We start from the raw sequence: 21,835 nt of genomic DNA on the forward strand, positions 1-21,835 counted from the left end.
ACTTAGCTGAATACCACCTATGGAGGATAAGTCTATCCATGGCTAATAGTCATGATGGCTACATGCAACACAACCATTTGGAGGTAGGGAACTGCAAATGAAGAGGGCTACAGGCTTCATGTTTTGCTTCTTGACTTCCTGGACCTAGAGGCATCTGGCTGGCCTCTATAGGAAACAGGATGCTGGACTGAAGGGGGTCCCAGTTTGGTCTGAGCCTGAAGGGCTCTCCTTATCAGACAGACACTATTATAGCAGCCAGGGAGAAGGAGGACATTTCTTTGATGGGCCTTGAGTCCTCCTACCTTGGCCATTCATCTACTCAGCTTCTAACACAAATATTAGCAGGCACAGAGAAGAAAGCCAGAAAGGTGGAAAGGCCAACAGCTTCTATTTTCCCACCTTTTTATAGTACAATGTGGCTTCCTTCTCTCTTGCCCCTGCCTGCCAAATTTTGTTTTTTTAAAATTCTCACCCTGGATTTAGGAGCTGTTTATTTTATTTGGGAGTGAAAAATGGTCACAAGCAGCAATTGCCTGGACATTCTCCAACTGCAGAGCAATAAAGGGAAACCCATCATTTTGCTCTGAGGCTCTGACATTAATAATCTCTCAAATGAGACTGAGACCAAGCCGCTTGCTCCTCTTTTGGCCCCTTTCCACACCAAACAGAGAAGACTTCAAAGGGAAAGCCTAATCAAACACAGTTCAATAAAGGCCACATTATCACATGGCAATGCCCATGTCTGAGTAATCTGTCTACATTATGAAGCACTAACATTAAAATAGACTACAAATGTCCAGCTTTTAATCTACACCCAACCACAATCCATCAAATAGTCAAAGATCCTTGCCCAAGAATGGCACAGGGCCTTTTACGCTCTCTTGCATTCTAAATACCATTCTCTGTCAGTCCCCTAATGCAGAATGGAAAGCTTTCAACTTGCAACACAGGATTTATATATTTATAAATGACTACAGACAGCTGGTCAATAAATGATGATACTAACATCACACAATATCAAGCAAGCTACGTTAGCGCCAATTGCCGGGTTTAAGGAAAGGGACTGGAGGCCTGAAATTAACAAATGCACCAAGGAAAATGGCTAAGGTACTGGGTCAACCTGAAATGTCAAAAGAAAGGGAATGTCAAACCTTAAAGGTAACAAAAAGAATGTGATTAAAATGAGTGCAAGAAATGAACATCATGGTAGGTACAAACTCATACACTATAGAGCTCTTGCTAGCAGTGAAGAATACAAGTGCCTTGATTTTAGCAGGTTGGTCTTTTATAGGCAAGCAAAAGAAAGAAGACTGCATCAATAGCAGGCAAACCCAATTAGGTACACTAATAATTTAATGACTATTTGAATCGGGGGAAATTGTCCAGTGGTTAAATAGAAACAGCATGAATGAAATGCTAGGAGATGCAACCCTATGTCTGTTTAAATATTGAAACATTTCTCCAGACAAAGCTATTTGAAAATCAGCTGGGGATTTGTTAAATTATTATTGTCCCTAATTGGCTTTGCCTGTTGCACTTAATCTTCCTTATGGATAGTTTTGGGGTTCTTTCAAAATGTCTGGAGAGCTTTGATTTTTAAGGAATTTTAATTGTATTTCCATTCCTAGTTTATAACTTTAAAAAGATATTTCTGGTTTAGTTGTGGGGTCCCCCCCCCCATATTTCTCCTGCAGTATTTGAACATGTAACACACAAACACCACATGGCTATTTTCTGTAGTCCAAAGATCCTATAGGTTAGACAACTGTACATGAGGCTGCCTTTGAAGATGGCTTGGAAACTGTGGTTTGTTCAAAGCACAGCTACTGAGCTGCTAACGGAGATCAGACACTGGGATATCATGCACAAACAACTTTGCTGGCTCCCGATCCTTTTTCAAGCTCAATTCACAGTGCTGCTACTTACATTTAAAAGCCCTACAAGCTTTAGGGTCTGTGGGATATTCACATCTTGGACTGCCTCTCTTCACACGAGCCTGCCTATTACTGATGTTATCATAGGAGGTGGCAGTGGCGTAGCGTGGGTTGTCAGCACCCGGGGCAAGGCAAGTAATTTGCGCCCCCTAACCCGTGGATTTGCACCCCCTAACCCGTGGATTTGCGCCCCCTAACCCTAACCCCCAGATGTTGCGCCCGGTGCGGCCGGCCCCCCCTGCACCCCCCACGCTACGCCACTGGGAGGTGGTAGACCTTGGTGAGCACCCACCCAAAGTTGTTTTAGGGGGAGCACTCGCCACAATCGCCACAAACCCAATCCGGCACCTCTTAGGCTGAAAAAGAAGCCCTACTGGTGCCTAGTTTAATTCCACTTCCCATTTTGCCATGCTGTCCACACGCTTGAAGCTATTGTGGCGTGGTATTTTACATACTGTTTTCGTTCTGCTGTTTCTGTTCTTTCTGACTTTTTGCTTAATGCTGCTCTGTGTTTTTAGTTTTCAAATGTTTGGCTGCCCAGAAACATGAATGTGCGGAAAGTGTGAGATATAAACTACTAGCCAACTAAAAACATTAATATTATTTAAAATAGAGATGGTACAAAAAAATTAACTCATGGAAGTAGGACAATAATTAATTCCACCCATGTTCTGTGTGTCCTGCACTGCATAGGACTAGATCTTGACACAGTGCTCTGTGCTTTTGTGTTGTGAGGGGATCCTTAAGAAGAGCCCTGCTGGGACAGACCAAGAATCCATCCGGCCCAGTATCCTGCCTCCAACAGGGGCCAGCCAGATGCCTCCCAGGTGCCCAGAAGCAGAGTCTGAAGACTCAGTATTGCTGTGTCAGCAGCTGCTGTCATTGATGGTTATCCTATATCGCTGAACTCCCTACTCTGCTGCAGTGGCGTAGCGTGGGTTGTCAGCACCCGGGGCAAGGCAAGTAATTTGTGCCCCCTAACCCGTGGATTTGCGCCCCCAACCCATGGATTTGCGCCCCCTAACCCTAACCCCCAGATGTTGCGCCCGGTGCGGCCGGCCCCCCCTGCACCCCCCACGCTATGCCACTGCTCTGCTGTAGCACATTAGAACCAGAGACTTAGAGGGGCAGGGGTTAGAGCAGGCACACACCCCAGCCACCACCCAACAGCAGCACAGGCATCTGTATTTCTGTATCCTCCATGTACAGTATCTTAGCATCAGAAGCTTCTCTTGTTTCTTTCAAGCCGATTTCACTCATAAAAAAATGCCTGGGCAAGTCAGTTGTTCCTTTTATTGACCCATTAAGTTGCTGTTGCATTTCAACGTGCCTCACACCCCTAACCAAAACACAGAAACAAAAATATTCTCGCAAGGCAAACTGTATTTAATCATGTAATAATATTGCTCTCCTATTCCCAGTCAGCAAAACCGTAACATGCACTTTACTGATTATGAAGTAACTGATGTACTGTGTCTCCAATGGGAAGTTTTAATAGCTCTCTTGCTTTTTACAGCCCACTAAAGCAAAGACCGTGACACTCTCACTACGGCTCAAAATTCAACATTGGCCTGCAATTTGGGGGCATCGGTGGAAGCAGCAATGGCTTCGTTTTCAGTCACAAGAGGCTTTTAGCAATGATTAGGAAGCTTAAAAGGGGTTTTGACGTGAAGAGGACAAAAGGGCTCAGAAGGCTGGAGCCACACAGCTATTTTTTTGGCAACCATTAAATCTGCAAGGAGGAAGTATTCCAATCACTGTCGGGAGCCAGTGGGGCAATAACTGAGAGCCTTCAGTTCTCATGTGCACTTGCCCAAATGGCAAGCTATAGGAACAACAGCTGGGGCACCTTCCTGAGCTCTGGGCTAGTTCTGCCCATCCAAACTGGCCACAGGCTCTCCTGGACCAGAAGAGCTCCAAAAGGCTTTCAGCTTGGCACTGGTCTGAGCAACCAGGTCTTCTTGGTTCTACTGTGCCTCTGTGTGTTCCTTGGTCTGTGGCTCCAGGGTTGGTCCTTCTGCTCCAACTCAAAAGCTCAACTCCTGGATCCTCCTTCCTTGTCTTTGGTGACTTCTAACAGCTGCCTACCACTCAGCCCTGACATTCCATGTGCACCTCTTTGTATCTTTACACTCCCTAATTTTAGGACACACTTCAGGATTCAAGACAAGCAGTATGTCTTGCCCCATCCCTACCCTCTCCAACAAATTGTGTCACCACATGAAAATTCATAATGAAAAATGAGACATTGGCTCCAGATAGGGATGGTAGGGATACAGCTGTTGCTCTCCAGGGCAGCCTAATTTCAGCAGCCTAATGTAGCCTAATTTCAGAAATTTTTAATGATAATTAGAATGGCACTACTCTGGACAAGAACACCTTAAAAAAAAACTACACACAACAACAACTTAGCAGTTGCTGTAATTATCCCAAGGACAAGAGACACTACAAAGTAGGGGGAGAGTGTATTTATGACCCAATTAAGAGTGGTACATGGGTCTGTAAGCATTTGGAGTTTCACAGTGCTCTTAATCAGGTCAAATTGTGCCTGCTGAAGAATTCTGAAAGTGTTTATATTCCTTGGCCTATCACAGTTGGTCCAACACAGAATATATTTAATCTACTTTTTCCCGTCTGGGTGTGACATCAGATACAAAGTAGGAAGATACAAGCTGTGCAAATACTTCTGCTGGTTAAATAACAACAAAAATGCACTATTTGGCATGAAACAAAAGGGAAAAGTAAGAAGCACTTGATCAGATGCTACTTCTTGGTGCACGAAACGGCCTCTTAATCACCTTTTACTCAGAACTCACTTTTGCTCCTTGGAAGCAGGATCAGAAACAGCCTCCCTCCAGGAGAATCTCCCTCCTACACAGACACACTTTAAAAGCTATACACTACCTTTCACCAACCTCGTGCCCTCCAGATGTGTTGGACCTCAACTCTCATCTGCTCCAGTCAGCATGGCAGTATGAAACTGGGGTTGATGGGAGTTGTAGTCCCAAACATCTGGAGGGCGCCAGGTTGACAAAGACTGCCATGTGCAAACAAGCTGATTGACCAGTGCCATTTCAGTTACCAATGAGAGGAGATCCAGGACAGAACTTACCTCCTTGCAAAGTATATTCGGTGACTGCCCTGCTGAAGGCTCCCAAGCCAGCTCCATTGTAAGATGCAACCTGGATTTCATACTGAGTCCAGATGATCAGGTCTTTTATCAGGCAGTAATTGATCTCTGCGCTGGTGATGTTCTTGTACTGGTACTCTCCGGGGAGGCCAGCCAGGCGATACCTATGCATATAGAAAGAGGATCATTTGCACGAATTACTTCAATTAAAGCAAATACATGGACTAACAAAACAGCTTCCTTTCTAAGCAGGCAATATGAAATGTCCTACCCACTTGGGAGGCTGCTGGTTTGGAGCACCCGACAAATACTGGCTGGTCTCACCTCCAGAGCCTCCAGAAATCACAGAAACAGTGGTGGGTCTGAATGGAGACTTGGACTGGAAGGGGTAGTAATCATCTCCCTTTCCCAAGCCCTATTCAGGAAGAGGAAGCCAAGACTCATGTGTGCTCCAGACCAACTGGCGCTGTTGCAGGTGCCACATCATACTCATGTCAAGGTTTGTTAGAAATCAATCTCTGCCGACTGATATCAGACAGGCGCCTTCGCTATACTCTTTTTGGTGCCGCCCTCCAACAATTTTCTTTAGGCAAGTCTGTCTAGAAGGTTGGCATGTATTTTAATCAAGTTTTTAACTTCTGGTTGATTTGAAATATTAGTTGAATATTTTAATTACCTGGTTTTTTGGGGGGGGGTTAATACTATTTTTACTGGTAGTTTAATACTTTTATTTGTCTTGTAAACTGCTTTGAGAATGGTTTGTTTCTACAGTCAAGGGGCATCTAAATTTGATTAAATAAATAAAGGCCAGGAAAGTGGTGAGGTCAGCTGGAACAGCTGTGAACTTGCTCAGTTGGTGCCATGGCGCTGAGGCACCATGTGGCTCAGCTCACCATTCCAGGGGACTCTGGCGCTGGACAGCTCTCCCTACTGCTTGAAAACTGCATCAACAGAAGTCTAGTGTCCAGATCAAGGGAAGCCAAAGTAGCTAGTACTCTCTATTCTGCCTTGGTCAGACCACACCTGGAATATGGTGTCCAGTTCTGGGCACCAAAATTTAAGAAAAATATTGACAAGCTGGAAAGTCTGTAGAGGAGGGCAACCAAGATGGTCAAGGGTCTGGAAAACAAGGCTTATGAGGAATGGTTGAAGGAGCTGTGTGTGTTTATCCAAGAAAAGAGGAGACTGAGAGGAGATACGATAGCCATCTTCAAATATCTAAGAGCTGTCACATGGAAGGTGGAGCAAGCTTGTTTTCTCCTGCTCTGGAGAGTAGGACTTGAACCATTGGCTTCAAGTTACAAGGACTAAGATTCCAACTAAACATCAGGAAGAACTTTCTGATGGTAAGAGCTGTTTGACAGTGGAATGGACACCCTCAGAAGGTGGTGGACTCTCCTTCCTTGGAGGTTTTAAAGCAGAGGTTGGATGGCCCTCTGTCATGGATTCCTTAGTTAAGATTCTCTTCCAACTCAATAACTCTATGACAAACCTTCCCCATCTCTCCTGCTAGACAGCTTCCCAGCCTCACTAGAAAGAGATATAACTGAGGCATACAGCAGAGGTGGCAGAAATAACACACAACATCCAAACTCTGTATTATAATAATAACAATGTCAATTTCAATAATAAGAATAATATCAATACTAATCAGACACATCCATGGAGGAGAGTGCTATCAATGACTGCTAGCCATGAAAGCTATGCTGTGCCTCCACAGTGAGAGGCAGCAATGCTTCTGAATACCAGATGCTGGAAGCCACAGGAGGGGAAAGTGCTTGAATCCTGCTTGCTGGTTTCCCACAGGCAGCTGGTTGGCCCCATGAGAAGAGGATGCTAGACTAGATGGGCTATTGGCCTGATCCAGTAGGCTCTTCTTATGCTAATAACAATGCTATTGATGGGAAGTTATAAATAATATATTCTTAGGGTTTCTTTATTGCAACAGAGTGAGCAGCAAAAGCAGAGGAAGACTGACTCCTGCCTGACTGCTCCAATATTTATATGCTGATCTCACCAAGAATACATGCCTAGGGCTAAGCAAAACTCGTGTTTTATCCTGCTTTATGGCTGTAGAAAAATTACAGCTTGTCTAATAAAAATGATGATTTAGTGTTCAACTTCCCTTTGCATGCCCCCTCACCACACACTTACAGATTTTTCTGTTTTTTTGGTCATAGTGCAGCAATAAATCTGTTTGAGCAACGTTTATCCCTTAGACTTTTGGCCCCAAAATGGAGCTAAGGAGCAAATCAGGCTCTCGTTGTGGAACCACATTCATAGCACAAATAATGACAATTGGGGGAGGAAAATGGCTTGCTGGAGATTTCCCGAGAGCGAGTAAAAGGGTTGAGCAGGAAAGAATAGGAACATCTTGGCTTGTGTACCAGCTCTGTGTGCACCTTGAGCAACAAGGTGAATCACAGCAATTCAGGTCGTGATCTCATCTGAGTCAGATCTCACCATGAACAAGGCATCTCAATGTGGATCAGGTGCCCTGAGTCACTCTGTGGAAACACCCAGAGCTCAAGAGGGGAGGGGATAAAGAGGTGGGGGAAATCTTTCCTTTGGATGGGCAGAACCCAAGAAGAACCCGATGGATCGGGCCACTAGCCCATCTGGTCCAGCATCCTGCTCTCAACAGAGGCTGAACAGTTGCCTGTGCTGGAAACTAGGAAGCAGCATATGAGCACCAGAGCTCTCTCTTCCCCTGTGGTTTCCAGCAACTGGGATTCAGAAGCATCACTCCCTCCCAACTGCAGAGGCAGAGGACAGCCATCCTGGCTAGCAGTCTTCAATAGCCCTCTCCTCCATGAATTCATCCAGTCCTCTTTTCAAGCCATCCAAGTTCGTGGCTATCGCTGCCTCTTAGCAAGTTCCATAGTTGAACTCTGTGCTGCATGCGGAAATGCTTTCTTTTATCTGCCCTGAATCTTCCAACACTCAACACATCTTACTTTCAAGTGAAGGGAATTATTTTCTGAGGCCACTCAAATCAGTAGGTGGCAGAGGGCTTCTTCTTTCCCAATTCCCCCCCCCCCAACAATCAATTTAAAATCATACCTCACTCCCTCTTTTCCTTCATGGAAAGGGAAAGTATTTCCATGAAGGGTAGTGGTGAAAAATTATGATTTTTTTCAGGGCTTTTTTTAAAAAAGAAAGAAAGTAAAATCATCGAGTATAGTCGGAACTTTCACAGTTCTCTTTCTCAGGAATCTTCTTCAGGTCCCCAGTTGCTCACAAAAAAAAACTGGGCAAGGAAACATTTTTATTTTCCTACCCACAAATAGCAAAGTCTTATCTTGTGGGAGAATGCTGATGTATCTTTCTAAAATTTGACAGGCTTCATCTCCTCAGAAGATGCCTGCAAACTGCATCTACTTCTGGCTTTTTTTAAAGTTAGCAACTTTTTCTTTTTAAAAAAATAATTAAGTAAGTAAAGGTTCCTCACATGAAAAGCCCTATATGGGTATGCCTGAATTTTGGCAGCATTAATCCACACTGAGGGAGTTCCTTTGCCTGCAAACTTTATACACTAGCGTGGAAAGGATGGGAATTTACATTCATTTTTAGATTCCCCATTATAGGCAACACTTCTAATTTAATAGATCAGATTTGGATCCAAAAAAGAAGAAAATTAGAATGACCTAGAGGGGATCTGAACTACATCAGGTTGCTTTCACATATTACAGGTACAATTACAAGGTGAATCTTGTCATCATTGCACACCTCTAGTAGCATCCATGCAACTAATAACAGGCACAAATTGCCTTCATGGCCAATTGCTCTCCATTCTGTTACCACTCCTCTAATGATGATCCACTGCATGCAAAGGCTCAATTCATGGGAGACAGCATACCATTTTTTTTTTTTTTAGTGTTGTTAAAATTCCTATTCAGTCCAATGCCACATGCACTCACTTTCACTGCAAGCTGCCTTGTGAATTTACTGGGTGGATAAAAATACAGATAATGGTAAAGGTACCCCTGACCATTAGGTCCAGTCATGGACGACTTTGGGGTTGCGGCGCTCATCTCGCTTTATTGGTGAGGGAGCCAGCGTACAGCTTCCGGGTCATGTGGCCCGCATGACAAAACCGCTTCTGGTGAACCAGAGCAGCACACAGAAATGCAGTTTACCTTCCCACTGGAGCGGTATCTATTTATCTACTTGCACTTTGACATGTTTTTGAACTGCTAGGTTGGCAGGAGCAGGGACCGAGCAACAGGAGCTCACCCCGACGCGGGGATTCAAACCTCCAACCTTCTGATTGGCAAGGCCTAGGCTCTGTGGTTTAGACCACAGCGCCACCTGCATCCCCAAAAGACAGCTAACATTGCCTTAGAAAGCCCCAGACCCAAAGTAATATCTGGTTCAATCCTCACAACTACTCTAGAGGCAGGTTGGGCAAGCTTCATGGCTGAACAGAATTTGAACCTAGGTCTTCCTGGTCCTAGTCTGACACTTCGCAAGACTGAATTTATTCATTTATTCATACCATTCTACCCATAGGCACTGAAGGTGTCTTAGAAACCCATAATTACAATGTGTGAAGTATCAACAAGGCACTATAAAGCTGGCTTATGCTGGTTCAGACCATTTGCCCATCCAGGCCAGTGTGTTGGGAAACTGCCAGGGAGATAGTGTCCATCATGAGCCCCCAAGCCGGAGTTCTGGACGATCCATCGGCCTCCCGTAGACAGGCAGATCCAGCAGTTGGCGACACGAAGCCTCTGGAAATTCCTAGCCACATTCCAGGGCTGGGTGTACACTGTTTATCAGCAGAAACACAGCCAAAAGCTTGCACCGCAGAAGAGCATAATTTACAGACTTTATTAGCGTTTAACAGAACAAAAGAAAACGTGACCGTTCTGTGTCAGCATCTTCGGCCAACTGAGAAAACGAAAGGAAAAACAGCAAGCATAAACATCCTGTGAATAGGACATGCGCAGACTCTGTTGCTTACAAAAGCCTGCTCCCTTTTAAGGTGGAACGGAAATATCCTAACATCCTCCCCCTTTCCGTGTAACCTGTTGTACCTGTGGTTCACCCAATTGCAACTTTTGTACATAAACCTTTAGTTGTTCTTTGTTAACAACCTTAGACAACAGATCAGCAGGAATTTCATTTCCTGGCATGTAGGACACCTGAATCAGTCCTTTCTGGATACACTCTCTTGCACGATGTAACTTAATCTGCAAGTACTTGGTTCTCTGCTTGCAACTCTCGGAGTTCAGCAAAGCCAAACACGATCTATTGTCTTGATACACTTGTATAGGACATTTCACAGAAACCCTGATGTCCTTAAACAGTTGCATCAACCATTCACAATCCATGAGTGAAAATGACAGAGCATTGAGTTCTGCTTCACAGGAACTTAGGCTCACTGTTGTTTGCTTCTTGCACAACCAGTCAAACAGGCAGTGGTTGTACATGTAGCATACTCCAGAAGTGCTTGTACCATCCGTGGTGTCACTTCCAAAACTTGCATCTGCAAAGATTTCAAGACCTCCAGTCTTCTGACTGGTGAACCTCAGCCTGTAGTGCATAGTCCCTTTCAAATAGCGAGCTATGCGCTTCAGAGCTTTCCAATCCTGAACCGTAGGATTGTTGGCATGTCTGCTAAGCAAATTACAGCTTACAGCAATGTCAGGTCTTGAACATCTGGCAATGAAATTCAGTTTGCCTAGAATGCATCTGTATAGCGTTGTGTCAGAAAACGCTTCAGCAGCACTGTCTACCTGGTAACCTGTCACCATCGGTGTGTCTGCTGGGTTTGCATCAACCAAATTCAACCTGGTTAATACATCAGCAATTTTCTGTGTTTGGTGTACCAGAAAATTACCTGCTTGGTCCCTCTCCACCTGCAGAGAAAGATAGTTGGATACCTCACCAAGATCCTTCATGTCAAAGTGCTCCTTCAGCTGAGCTAGGGTGCTTTGATAAAAAGCCTGATTCTTCCAAAACATCAGAAGATCATCAACAAAACATAAACAATACAGTTTGTTTTGCCCCTCCTCCTTGACAAACACACATGGATCAGCTTTGCCCTGGTGAAAACCTAGAGAAAGCAATGTCTCAGTGAGTTTTGTGTTCCAACACCTGGCACTCTGCTTAAGACCATATAAGGATTTCCGCAGTTTACAGACCATACCCTTCTGTATCTCCATCCCATCAGGTGGAAGCATGAACAGCTGTTCATTCAAAATCCCGTACAAAAAAGCTGTATTAATGTCATGGTGGGAAACATGCAGTTTCTCCTCCGCAGCGACCTTGAGCATCAGCCGAATGCTCTCATATTTGACTGTGGGAGAGTAGGTCTCGTGGTAATCCTGTCCTGGTACCTGTGAAAAACCTCTGGCAACCAATCTGGCTTTGTGTCTGACTACCTTGCCATTCTGGTCTGTCTTGGCCTTGAAGACCCATTTGCTGCCAACCAGTCTCATTCCTGGGACTACCGGTACCAATTCCCAAGTTTGGTTCCTGTTCAAGGAATCAACTTCAGCCTTCATGGCATTAAGCCAAGGCTCAGCATCTTTAGAGGTTAACTCCTGAACCTCTTTGAAGCTTGAAGGTTCCCATACCTTCTCTGAGCTACTAAGAACAGCAGTTGCTGTCTTAGCAAACTCATCAGCATACCTCTTTGGAGGTCTGCCCTTGGTCGCCCTTTCAGATCTGCGTACTAGACGCAAGTCTTCTGGACTCATCTCCTCTTTCTTAGGAGAAAAGTGACCAATGGTGAACAGTGGTTCTTCCAGTTCATTGTCAGACGCATCAGATGGTCTGACTGAGGCCTTTGCGCTCTGGTAGTCTGCTGTGTCATCACTTTCACTGACATCAGCAGCAGCGCCGCCCACTGAACTGGAATCCGAACTCTGATCATCATCATCCTCATCCTCATCATCATCATCCTCATCCTCAGCAGCTTTCTCATCTTTAGCTGCTTGCTTGACATCACCTTCATCCTCCTCTGGGTAACTCTGGAAAATTCCCACATTTTCCCCCCACTTGGGATTGTACTCAACACTCCTTGTGAACTTTATGGACTTAGAGTCAGTCATCCATACCCTGTATGCACCTTTTTCGTACCCCATGAACAAACCATGTGCCCCACGCTTCCCAAGCTTGTTGGTTTGTTGTGTGCGTACCCACATGTCAGAACCAAAAATTCTCATGTGTTTGGTGTTGGGTTTCTTGCCAAACATCTTCTCATAGGGGGTACAACCAATGGGTGATGACAATCTGCGATTAACGGTGTAAACCAGATTCCCGAGAGCCTCCCCCCAAAACTTATCAGGGAGATTGGCATCATGCAACAAGGTCTTGATTCCTTGCAGCAATGTCTGATTTGCTCTCTCCGCAAGCCCATTCATCCATGGCGATCTGGGCGTTGACATGTCATGTTGGATTCCCTTCTCAGTCAGGAAAGCTTCAAACTGCTGAGAAGTAAACTCCCCGCCCCGATCAGTAAAAAAACAAGAAATACGTTTACCGTGCACATTTTCCAACCAAGCACAGAATTCCTTAAACTTTGGAAACGCTTGCGATTTCTGTTCGAGCAAATACACATGAATGTACCTGGAAAAGGAATCAATCAGAATCATGAAGTACCTTGCTCCTCCTAAAGAGGGCGCTAGTGGACCAACCAGGTCCGCATGCACTAGCTGGTAGGGTTTGGAAGCCTGCCTGCTAGACTCCTTGCCCTTTGGAGCAACCTTCACCTTGTTCTCTGCACAAGATACACATTTCATGTGAAATTTACAGGGTTTGATGTTCAAACCTTCAACCACCTCTGGCATTTTGGCCAGTGCCTTCCAAGAGAGGTGACAAAATCTTCGATGCGCATCGTGAATGCAACCTGCATGAAGAACTTTGTTAGTTTGTGCAACACAACAAGAATCAGCATTAGATACAACAGCAGTGTCATCATAAGTTATATGGAACAAACCATCCATAAACTTTGCATGCAAATAGTCCTCTTTGCCTTTACTGATGACACAGACGCTCCTCTTGAAGGAAATCTGAAAACCACGCCCAGTAAGCTGTGGGACGCTCAACAAGTTGCTCGCAGCTCCTGGAACATAAAGTACACCGCTGATGGTTGTGTGCAGACTTGCAAGTTTCACAGTCCCTTCTCCTGCAATCTGCAACGTCCTTCCATCAGCCAGGTGGATCTCACCTTCCTGGGGCTTGAAGGAGATAAAGAGATGCCTGTCCTTGGAAACATGGCGATTCGCACCTGAATCCACAATAAATCTGCCTTTGGCTGTTGGAGCAGTCCTTACAGCAAGCAAACCCTTGTTCTCCAGCGGTTTGGGCTTTTGCAGCTTGCCCCCCTGCTGCTCCTGGCCAGCAGACGTGCCTTTAGCCTTTGGTGAAGCTGTGCCAGCAAACATCGCTTTGTTTTTCCCTGGCGCCGCAGGCTTTCCACCCCCTTCTGCTTCGGGCCACCTGCAGGCTTTTTCCTCTGTTTATTTCCAGTCTTTGGACAAAACCTCTGAGTATGACCTTGGTTCCCACAGTTCCAGCACTTCACAGCTGCCAACGCTTTGGCCCCCCCTGGAGGCTGGAATGCTGTCCCACTTTGCTCCCCCTGAAGTGCACAAGCCGACTCAGCTGCATTCCTTCTATCATATTCATTTTGCAAAGTTGCCAAGACCTTTGTAGCAGTGAGGTCTTGCGCAGGGAGGGTCGCCAGCTGACTTGCCACGGCATGATAGCTTTCATCCAGGGAGTCCAGGATGAGAATAGCAAACAGTGACTCAGGCATATTGAAACCTCTCTGAGCCAACTCCTGTCTGAGATGCTGCAACTGCAAAACGTGGGCTCTAAGATCTTCCCCTGGCTCCAAACGCTTCCTGTGCAGCTTCCTGAAATAAAGCAACACAGACCCAGCCTCTCGTCGGAGATGACAGGCTTTAAGCCCATCCCACATCTCACGGGCAGTTGCCTTGCCAGCCAAGGTGATTAACTCTTCAGGAGCTACTGAGAGCAAAATTATCCCCATGGCTTTTGAATCCTGTGCTTTCCACTCATCTGTCACAGGGGCTGGGGGGTTCTCAGAAACAGTATTCCACACTCCAAGCCTTCTCATCTGGCCCTCACAGTACCTTGCCCAGGTCTGATAGTTGTGGCCATTCAGCTTTAGTGGACACGGAGCAGTTTCTGAGGTCTGTAAGAGATCCATCTCAGCTTTTTACTTGAGCCGTGAGCCCTATGCCTTCAAAGACCCCTTATCTTGGCAGCTCATTAATCACGAAGCCTTTCTGGCTCGGCTCCCAGGCCAATTAATCTGCCGGAGATCAAAGAGGTAAAACAGAAAAGCCAAACGCCTCCCTCATTTCTTTCGCTTTTCCCACCTTCATACCTCTCAAACGCAGTCTGTTGCAGCTTTACTCTCCTGTAGGTGCCGTGAATCTGGGCCCATAACCTTGTTGTTGGGAAACTGCCAGGGAGATAGTGTCCATCATGAGCCCCCAAGCCGGAGTTCTGGACGATCCATCGGCCTCCCGTAGACAGGCAGATCCAGCAGTTGGCGACACGAAGCCTCTGGAAATTCCTAGCCACATTCCAGGGCTGGGTGTACACTGTTTATCAGCAGAAACACAGCCAAAAGCTTGCACCGCAGAAGAGCATAATTTACAGACTTTATTAGCGTTTAACAGAACAAAAGAAAACGTGACCGTTCTGTGTCAGCATCTTCGGCCAACTGAGAAAACGAAAGGAAAAACAGCAAGCATAAACATCCTGTGAATAGGACATGCGCAGACTCTGTTGCTTACAAAAGCCTGCTCCCTTTTAAGGTGGAACGGAAATATCCTAACACAGTGGGCTGGCAGGTGGTTCTCGAGAGTCTCTGACACAGGTCCTCCCCAACTCTACCTCCTCAGATACTGTAAATGAAGATGCCAGAACCTGAGATCTGCAGAATTGTGGGTCCTTTCCTGCCACATAAGAAATTATCAAGGCATGAAGGCTGCCAAGTCCTGGCCTTCCTCCAAGGGGTGCAACTGGTGGAGACAGAACTAGTATACAACAACTTGTCATTGTTCCTACAGGCATTGGGTTGGCCACTGTGAGCACGGATGCTGGACTAGAAGGGCCATGGGCCTCTTCCACCAGGCTCTGCTCGTGTTCTTAGGCACAATGAGACAGGTCAGTCTTTGCCAACCTGGTACCCAACCTGGTACCCTCCTCCTGGACCATATACTTTATTTAACAAGATTCATATGCAGCTTCCTAAAACAACAACGCCCTCCCCACGGGAGTGCATTCGGCACCATCATTACGCAGCTTCCAGAGATTGCTGAAAATGCACCTCTTTACCTGGCTTTTAACGCTTGAGGTGTGTAATTTTTGGACCCATCTTATTGTTGTTTTGAACTGTTGTTTTGAACTGTTTTTAGTGTTGTGTTTTGATGTTGTGACCGACCCCAGGACCTTGGAATGAAGGGTGAATAATAAATATAATATAATATAATAAAAACAATAACAGCACCTCTAAATGATTTTTATGTACTGGCTGAGACTGATGGGAATTTTCATTCCAAAAATCTCTCTCTCTCTCTCTCTCTCTCTGTGTGTGTGTGTGTGTGTGTGTGTGTAATCTCAAGCTCTGATTACATGATAGAACAAATACAGGGACATATATATTCACTTTAAAACAAAAAGATATGAGTTGCAGAGGAAAAGAAATCAAATCAATGTCTCTATGTAGGAGTTATGACCTACATGAAAGCCAAGGCCATCTGGTGAATCCCTCAAAGCCCTGTTCTTGCACTCAGCGGAGGGGAAAAACCACATTGAAAGGAAATAATTATCAAAAACAAACAATCCTCGGAAGCCTGAGAACTTGCAGGCAGGGAGGGGGGAGGAGGAGAGATGTTTGCCTATTCCCCTTCAGGAAACAAGCTGTACAATAGCTGTTCAGAATATGCTAATCCACATATCAGAAATAAGTAGACTAAATAGCCGTCTGACTTGCAAATGAGGCATTATGACTCTGGGAGATGACAAACATGGAAATAGTTATATTGCCTGCACTTCTATTTATCCCTAAATTAACAAGCCACAATTGTGGGGAGGGGTTTGGGCAACAAGCCAAGACTGCCTCAGGTTTTCCTGCTCAAGCCTTTGATGGCTGCGCGGTGGCAAACAACACAGGACTGCATCCATCTAAGTCATACTCGGAGTAGAGCCATTAAAAATAATAATGGATGACTAACTTATGCCTGCTGTTTTCAATGGGTATGACAGAGTATTTGGATACAACCCCATGTCAAGCTGCATTGACTCCCTCTGTAATGTCTGGCCCAACTGACCCCGGGTCTTGAGGTCATGATAAGATGCATCTCCTCCAACCCTCCCTGCTCAACACTGCTAATTTCCACTGGCAGGATTAGGGAAACCACCTCGTCATGAGTTCGGGTCACAGGTCAAGTTGATCCAGATGTTATGGCAGAAGGAAACATGATCTGGGAGCTGTGATTTGAACAGCAGTCCCATTTTCTTCATACCTCCCCCCTCAAAAGAGAGGGAAGGTGGCCTGTCTCACTTGCAAATTCACACTTGATGAATATTCATCCAAACTCCAGATGCAAAGTTATGGCTCTCTCTGGGTTGTCCCCCACACGTCTAGGTGGAAACCTAGCTGAATAGAAGAATGTGGAGAAGCCACAGCGCAGCAGTACAGAAAGGGCTGATTCCTGGGAGTTCTAGTTTTTAAAAAGGAGCCCATTGCAGATGATGCAAAAGACGCACATCTCATAGCCTGGGGAGCTGCTGCCAGCTAGAGGAAACCATACTGGCTTAGATGGGCCCACTGTCTGATTTGGTATATGCTTTGTGCATCCTGCTGTTCTTGCAGTCAAACCATGGGTTGTCCCTGGGATTGTGCTCTTGGCTTAATGCTCATTTCTGGTTCTCTGCGTGGAGCATCTCTCTGTTAGGGAGCAAGGGATGGCCAGTTTGCAAATGTCACATCCTTCTGTGTCCCACCTCACTGTGAGCTTTGACATATATTATAATGGAAGGTTCAGTGCACCTTCAGGTGTTAGAGGAGTTGGACAACAGAAAGGTGGTCTACTTCTGGGCCTGACAACATCTATGCCTGACAGGCATGCAACACCTTGCGAGTCTCAAAGTTTAAATTTACAGCTATAGTGTGTCAACTCCCAACTGCATGCTTCAGTGAAGACTATGGCTGGGAATGGGGGGAGGGAGAGGAATGCTGCTGACAGCTGATGCTGCCAGAAACCAACAAGAAGCTCGCATCCTGCACTGGAGCAAAAATGAAAGCAAACAGAAAAGAAAGCAAACTTGGGGGGGGGCTGCTCTTTCATCAAGAAAGGTTAGTCTAGTAAAAGACAATGCTTGCCTGCGGCATCTCTCAAGGACAGGCTTGGGATGTTAAAGAGCAAGGCTTCAATTCTATAAGCAAATAAGCAAGGCTCACTAATCAGCTACTGGAGGGAACTAGTAGAGGAGGGCTGAACTAGATGAGAGCTACGCAGTTCTGCAACAAGATGCAGCCCAGTTTCTGTTTCAGGAACTGTTTTCTCAGTCCTGCACCCAGACCATGGCAGGACATTTCCTTTGAGCTGATCATGGCTCCTTGGTTTGCCAATGGAGGCTACCTTTCACTGCTCCAGTAAAATCAATGATAGAATAGTCATCTGATCGCTGTCCTATTACCTGTGTGCATCTGCTGGGAGATATGATAAGCACACAGGCAGAAACGTATGAACATAAGAACGGAAGCACTCTTACAGGACAGCCCTGGTATAGCGAGCTCAATGGAAACCTGGTGGAAGAGAGGTGACGAGTGGGGCATGGTTTTCTCTGCATATAAACTTTATAAGACGGACATGGAAGGACATCCCAGAGGTGGTGGCCCTCTGTACATCGAAGAGAATATTGAGTTCAGCAAGCTAGAAATACCCAAAGGAACAGACACCTCCGTAGAATTGTTGTGGGTGGTGATACTGGGCCCCAAGAGTAATTTAGTACTGGGGGTGAGCCCTTGTCTCCCTGATCAAAATGGTCAGGGAGATCTTGAGATGAAGAATGAAATAAAGGAAGCATCTGAAAGAGGAAATGTTGCAGAAATGGGTGACTTTATTCTTTACGCAGATTGGATACATATGTGTTCCAGTCACAACAAAGAAATAAAATCCCAGATATCCTAAATGACTATGCCCTCAAACAGCTGGTCATGTAACCAACCAGAGGGGCAGCAACCCCAGACTTAATATTGAGTGTTGACCAGGATCTGGTGCGAACTGTTAGCATTGCAGTGACCATAGTGCTATCAAATTAAATGTGCATGTAAATACTGTAGTCAATTGCCAAGAAAATCCAACATGCTCACATTTGATTTCTGAAAAAGGAAGCTTTCCTCAAAATGAGAAAAAAGGCAAACTCAAAAGAATCAAATCACTCCAAAATGTTTGGAAGTTGTTTAAAAAAAACCCTCAATGTGAGAAGTTCAACTGGAGTGTATACTAAAGATGAGAAAAGGTACCATGAGGGTCAAGAGAATGCTTCATCCAAAAAATAGAAGGCTACTATCCATGATGACAGTTAGAGGCAGCAAAGTTTCTGAATAAGAGCCACTGGAAATTGCAGTTAGGGAGAATGCTCAAATTCTGCTTCCAGGTTTCATACAGTCATGTGGCTGGCCACTGTGAGAACAGGATAGGACTAGGTGGGTCATTAGATGGATCCAGCAGGGTTCTTCCTGTGTTCTTATTACTGTTGAAAATGATGTACTATGAACAATTACGGTAATCGGAGTCTGGCACTTCCAGCTTTGTAAAACCATTTTAATAGAGTTTCTGCTTAATCAACAATACATTCCTCAGAGCAAAAGCCTGCCCCATCTAATGACAATAATAATTATTTTATTATCCTGACTCTGGGCACTGTCCCCACCTTTGATCCTTATCATAATCTTGAGAGGTAGCGATAGGCCCAAGGTCACTAAGTGAGTTTTGTGTCCCATCTATATCCAGCACTCTAGCTCAAGTGTGGGGAACCTGTGGCCCTCCAGATGTTGCTGAATTCCAACTCCCATCATCCCAGGTCACTAGCCATGCTTGAAGGGGCCAGGCGATCAGCTGCTACCCTGTACTGTCCCTGCGGCATGGTGAGCAGAGTAACCTTCCCCAGCCTGCTGGCCTCCAGATGTTGGACTACAACTGCAATCGGCTCTGATCATTGGTCGCTTTGGCTGGAATTGATGGAGTCCAGCCTGGAGTCCAACCTGGATGAGACCAGGTTGGGAAAAGCTGGTATAGTACATATGTACGCGTACTGCAACTATTCAGTGAGGTGTTAGGGGAAGAGTAGGACCTCTGTTGGAGGAGGAGTAGAACCTTTGGTGGGTGCTTTGGGGGCTGGCAGAGAGGACATAGAGGGAAGCTAGGAACGTTTTTCCAGTCCAGGAATTGATCCAGGCTCAAGAAGTGAGGGTGGGACATCAAAGCTCACCTGTCCTTGGAGGAAACGTTTTATGAAACCAGGAAGTTTCCAAGCCAAGTTCAGATAAACATGTAGATCATCTCTAAAGATAATCACTGGGGTGAAATTGGGAATGATCCATTAATATATTTTCTTCAAATTCTTGTTTGCCAGATGTCACAATGAGACATAGTTCAGTGTCATTTTATTCATAGCTTAGACAGACTTCAGACATTTTAGGGTAGGTGAAGCTCACTTACCGTAGGATGTAGCCATGGAGAACCCCATTGTGCTCACTTTCAGGAGGGGGTTGCCACTGAACCATGATAGACTGATTGGTCCGCCCGCTGGCCACAATATTTTTGGGTGATGCACTTGGAGGTTCTTCAGGTAACATCAATCTACATGCAGTCAGGCATGGAAGAAAATGGCAAAAAGACCCTCAGCTGATGTCTTCACTTAAAGACAATATAGTGTTGTTTTCAGAGGTCTAGTTGAAATACCGGTAGTTGCAACAAATCAACATAGTAGAAAGCCAATTAAGCAAGCAACAAGAGAGACAGCTGCTGATTCTGTCTGAATCACTCAGCTTGCCATGATCTCTCAAAATGATTGCACATCTGAATGAATTTACACAACAGCCAAGAATGCATGATTTCCTTCAAATTTTCCCTCCCACCATATAATATACCCACCTCCCCCACTCCAACTCTTTATCTCAAAATCTTTGCATTTCAAAGCCCTCTAAATTTTGGGTTCAACAAAAGACCAATTCATTGGAAACCAAAGGTGAAAGTGCACCCCCCTTTATGTTTTGTGGGACAGATCAATGTCCAAAGGAAATGTTATAACCATTGCACAGGGGAAAGTTTTCTAGATCCCTACTCGTTCAATGCTCATTTTGACAAGTAAAGACTTAAATGGCTATTCTCAGCATTCCTGAGAGTCTCCTTGCACTCGGCAAGGGGGTGGGGGTGCTTTGAAGAATTTACAAGAACATAATATCTGCCCAAAAGGTTTAGAAAGTGACAGGTGGGGTGAAGTTTCCAAAAGCGATGGAATGGTCTTGAACACTCAGGTCACCCAGTCTATGTGTGCTTCTCAAAATCTTTAAACTCCCCCATCATGCTTATAACCACCTCAAAAAAATGTGCAATGGAGCTATATTTTGTACTAAAATTATGGTATTTTGATTTCTGAAAATGTGGTTTTCTGGTCACATTTTCAGTGGCTTAAGAGGAACAATGACTAGAAAGGTCAATATACATTGATCATATCTAACATAGTGGTCCTTGTTTTCACAAGCATACTTATATCCAGAGCAATGATCACTTAATGTTCACAGAGGGGTTTTGTTTCATGGTACCTGCTGGTTTCTCTGCTGTACTGGCCCTTGCCCACTCGGTTCACAGCACACACTCTGAATTGGTAGGTGCGGGCAGGAGTTAAGCCGCTCACAGTGATGCTGGTCATCTTTGGATCAATGTCTGAGAGGTGCACTTTCCATGGAGAGTCTGGTGGAGGGAAGCAGAATAATGGCATCAGCATTTGACTAGTATAGCAAGTAATCAGATCTGGATGACCCACAAGATGACAACAACAGAAAAGTCCATTCCTTATGGAACACCTTTCTTCCACTTGCCATTGCTATTTCCATCTTGCATTGATTTGTCAAGCCTTATATTTCAACTTCACCATTACACTGAACAAAGCACCCTGAATAGAAGTATTCAAAATGGAACTGTGAAATCTATTCATAATTTCCAAATTAGGGCTATCAACTGATCAAAGCTTTCTCAGTCCCTAGAACCATTAATCCAGGACACTTGGCCTCATTGATTACTATGAAGATAAAGGCACGGGAAGGGTCTGAAATATCTGGAGAAAACATGCCAGTTCTGAGAATATTTGCATTTTTTCACAACCACTATTCTCCCCACCCCTATTTGCTGAGAATAAGCAAGCTCAGTTCAAATCAATGGCTCTTGCTTTCAAGTAAATGCTCTTAGAGTTGGACTGTTAGTCAATGAATAGTCTCACTTTCAACCAATTAATCAACTGATTAACTTATTAAAATAAATACGGAAGCAGCTTAATAAAAGGGATACTTTCCGGATATTTAATCAAGGTAACGGGTTGTATTGAATTAGCAGAGACATAATTTATTCTCCAGAAAAAAATAGCATTCTCTCATTCTTTGCTTGGACAGCTATGTTTACAGCAACACCATCAGCAGCAATGAACACATTTTCATAAAGGAACAGATTAACATCCAATTAAAATTAACCTGTTAATCCACCTTGTAATTATT

At 44.9% G+C, this 21,835-nt stretch overlaps 1 protein-coding gene across 8 annotated transcripts in view; it reads right to left on the reverse strand.

Annotated features, from left to right (window-relative positions):
- Positions 1-21,835, reverse strand: part of SDK1 (sidekick cell adhesion molecule 1) — a 596,711-nt gene that overhangs the window by 176,213 nt on the left and 398,663 nt on the right. For all 8 annotated transcript variants that reach the window (XM_083474661.1, XM_083474660.1, XM_083474664.1 and 5 more), the window contains exons 16-18: positions 20,891-21,038; positions 19,785-19,925; positions 5,047-5,228 (exon numbers count right to left, since the gene is read on the reverse strand). In XM_083474661.1, the coding sequence (XP_083330787.1) occupies positions 5,047-5,228; positions 19,785-19,925; positions 20,891-21,038 (471 nt within the window). The remainder of the gene's footprint in view (positions 1-5,046; positions 5,229-19,784; positions 19,926-20,890; positions 21,039-21,835) is intronic.

This window comes from Podarcis liolepis (genome assembly GCF_965112155.1).
Source record: "Podarcis liolepis genome assembly, chromosome: 14".
In the NCBI taxonomy this organism is placed as follows: domain Eukaryota; kingdom Metazoa; phylum Chordata; class Lepidosauria; order Squamata; family Lacertidae; genus Podarcis; species Podarcis liolepis.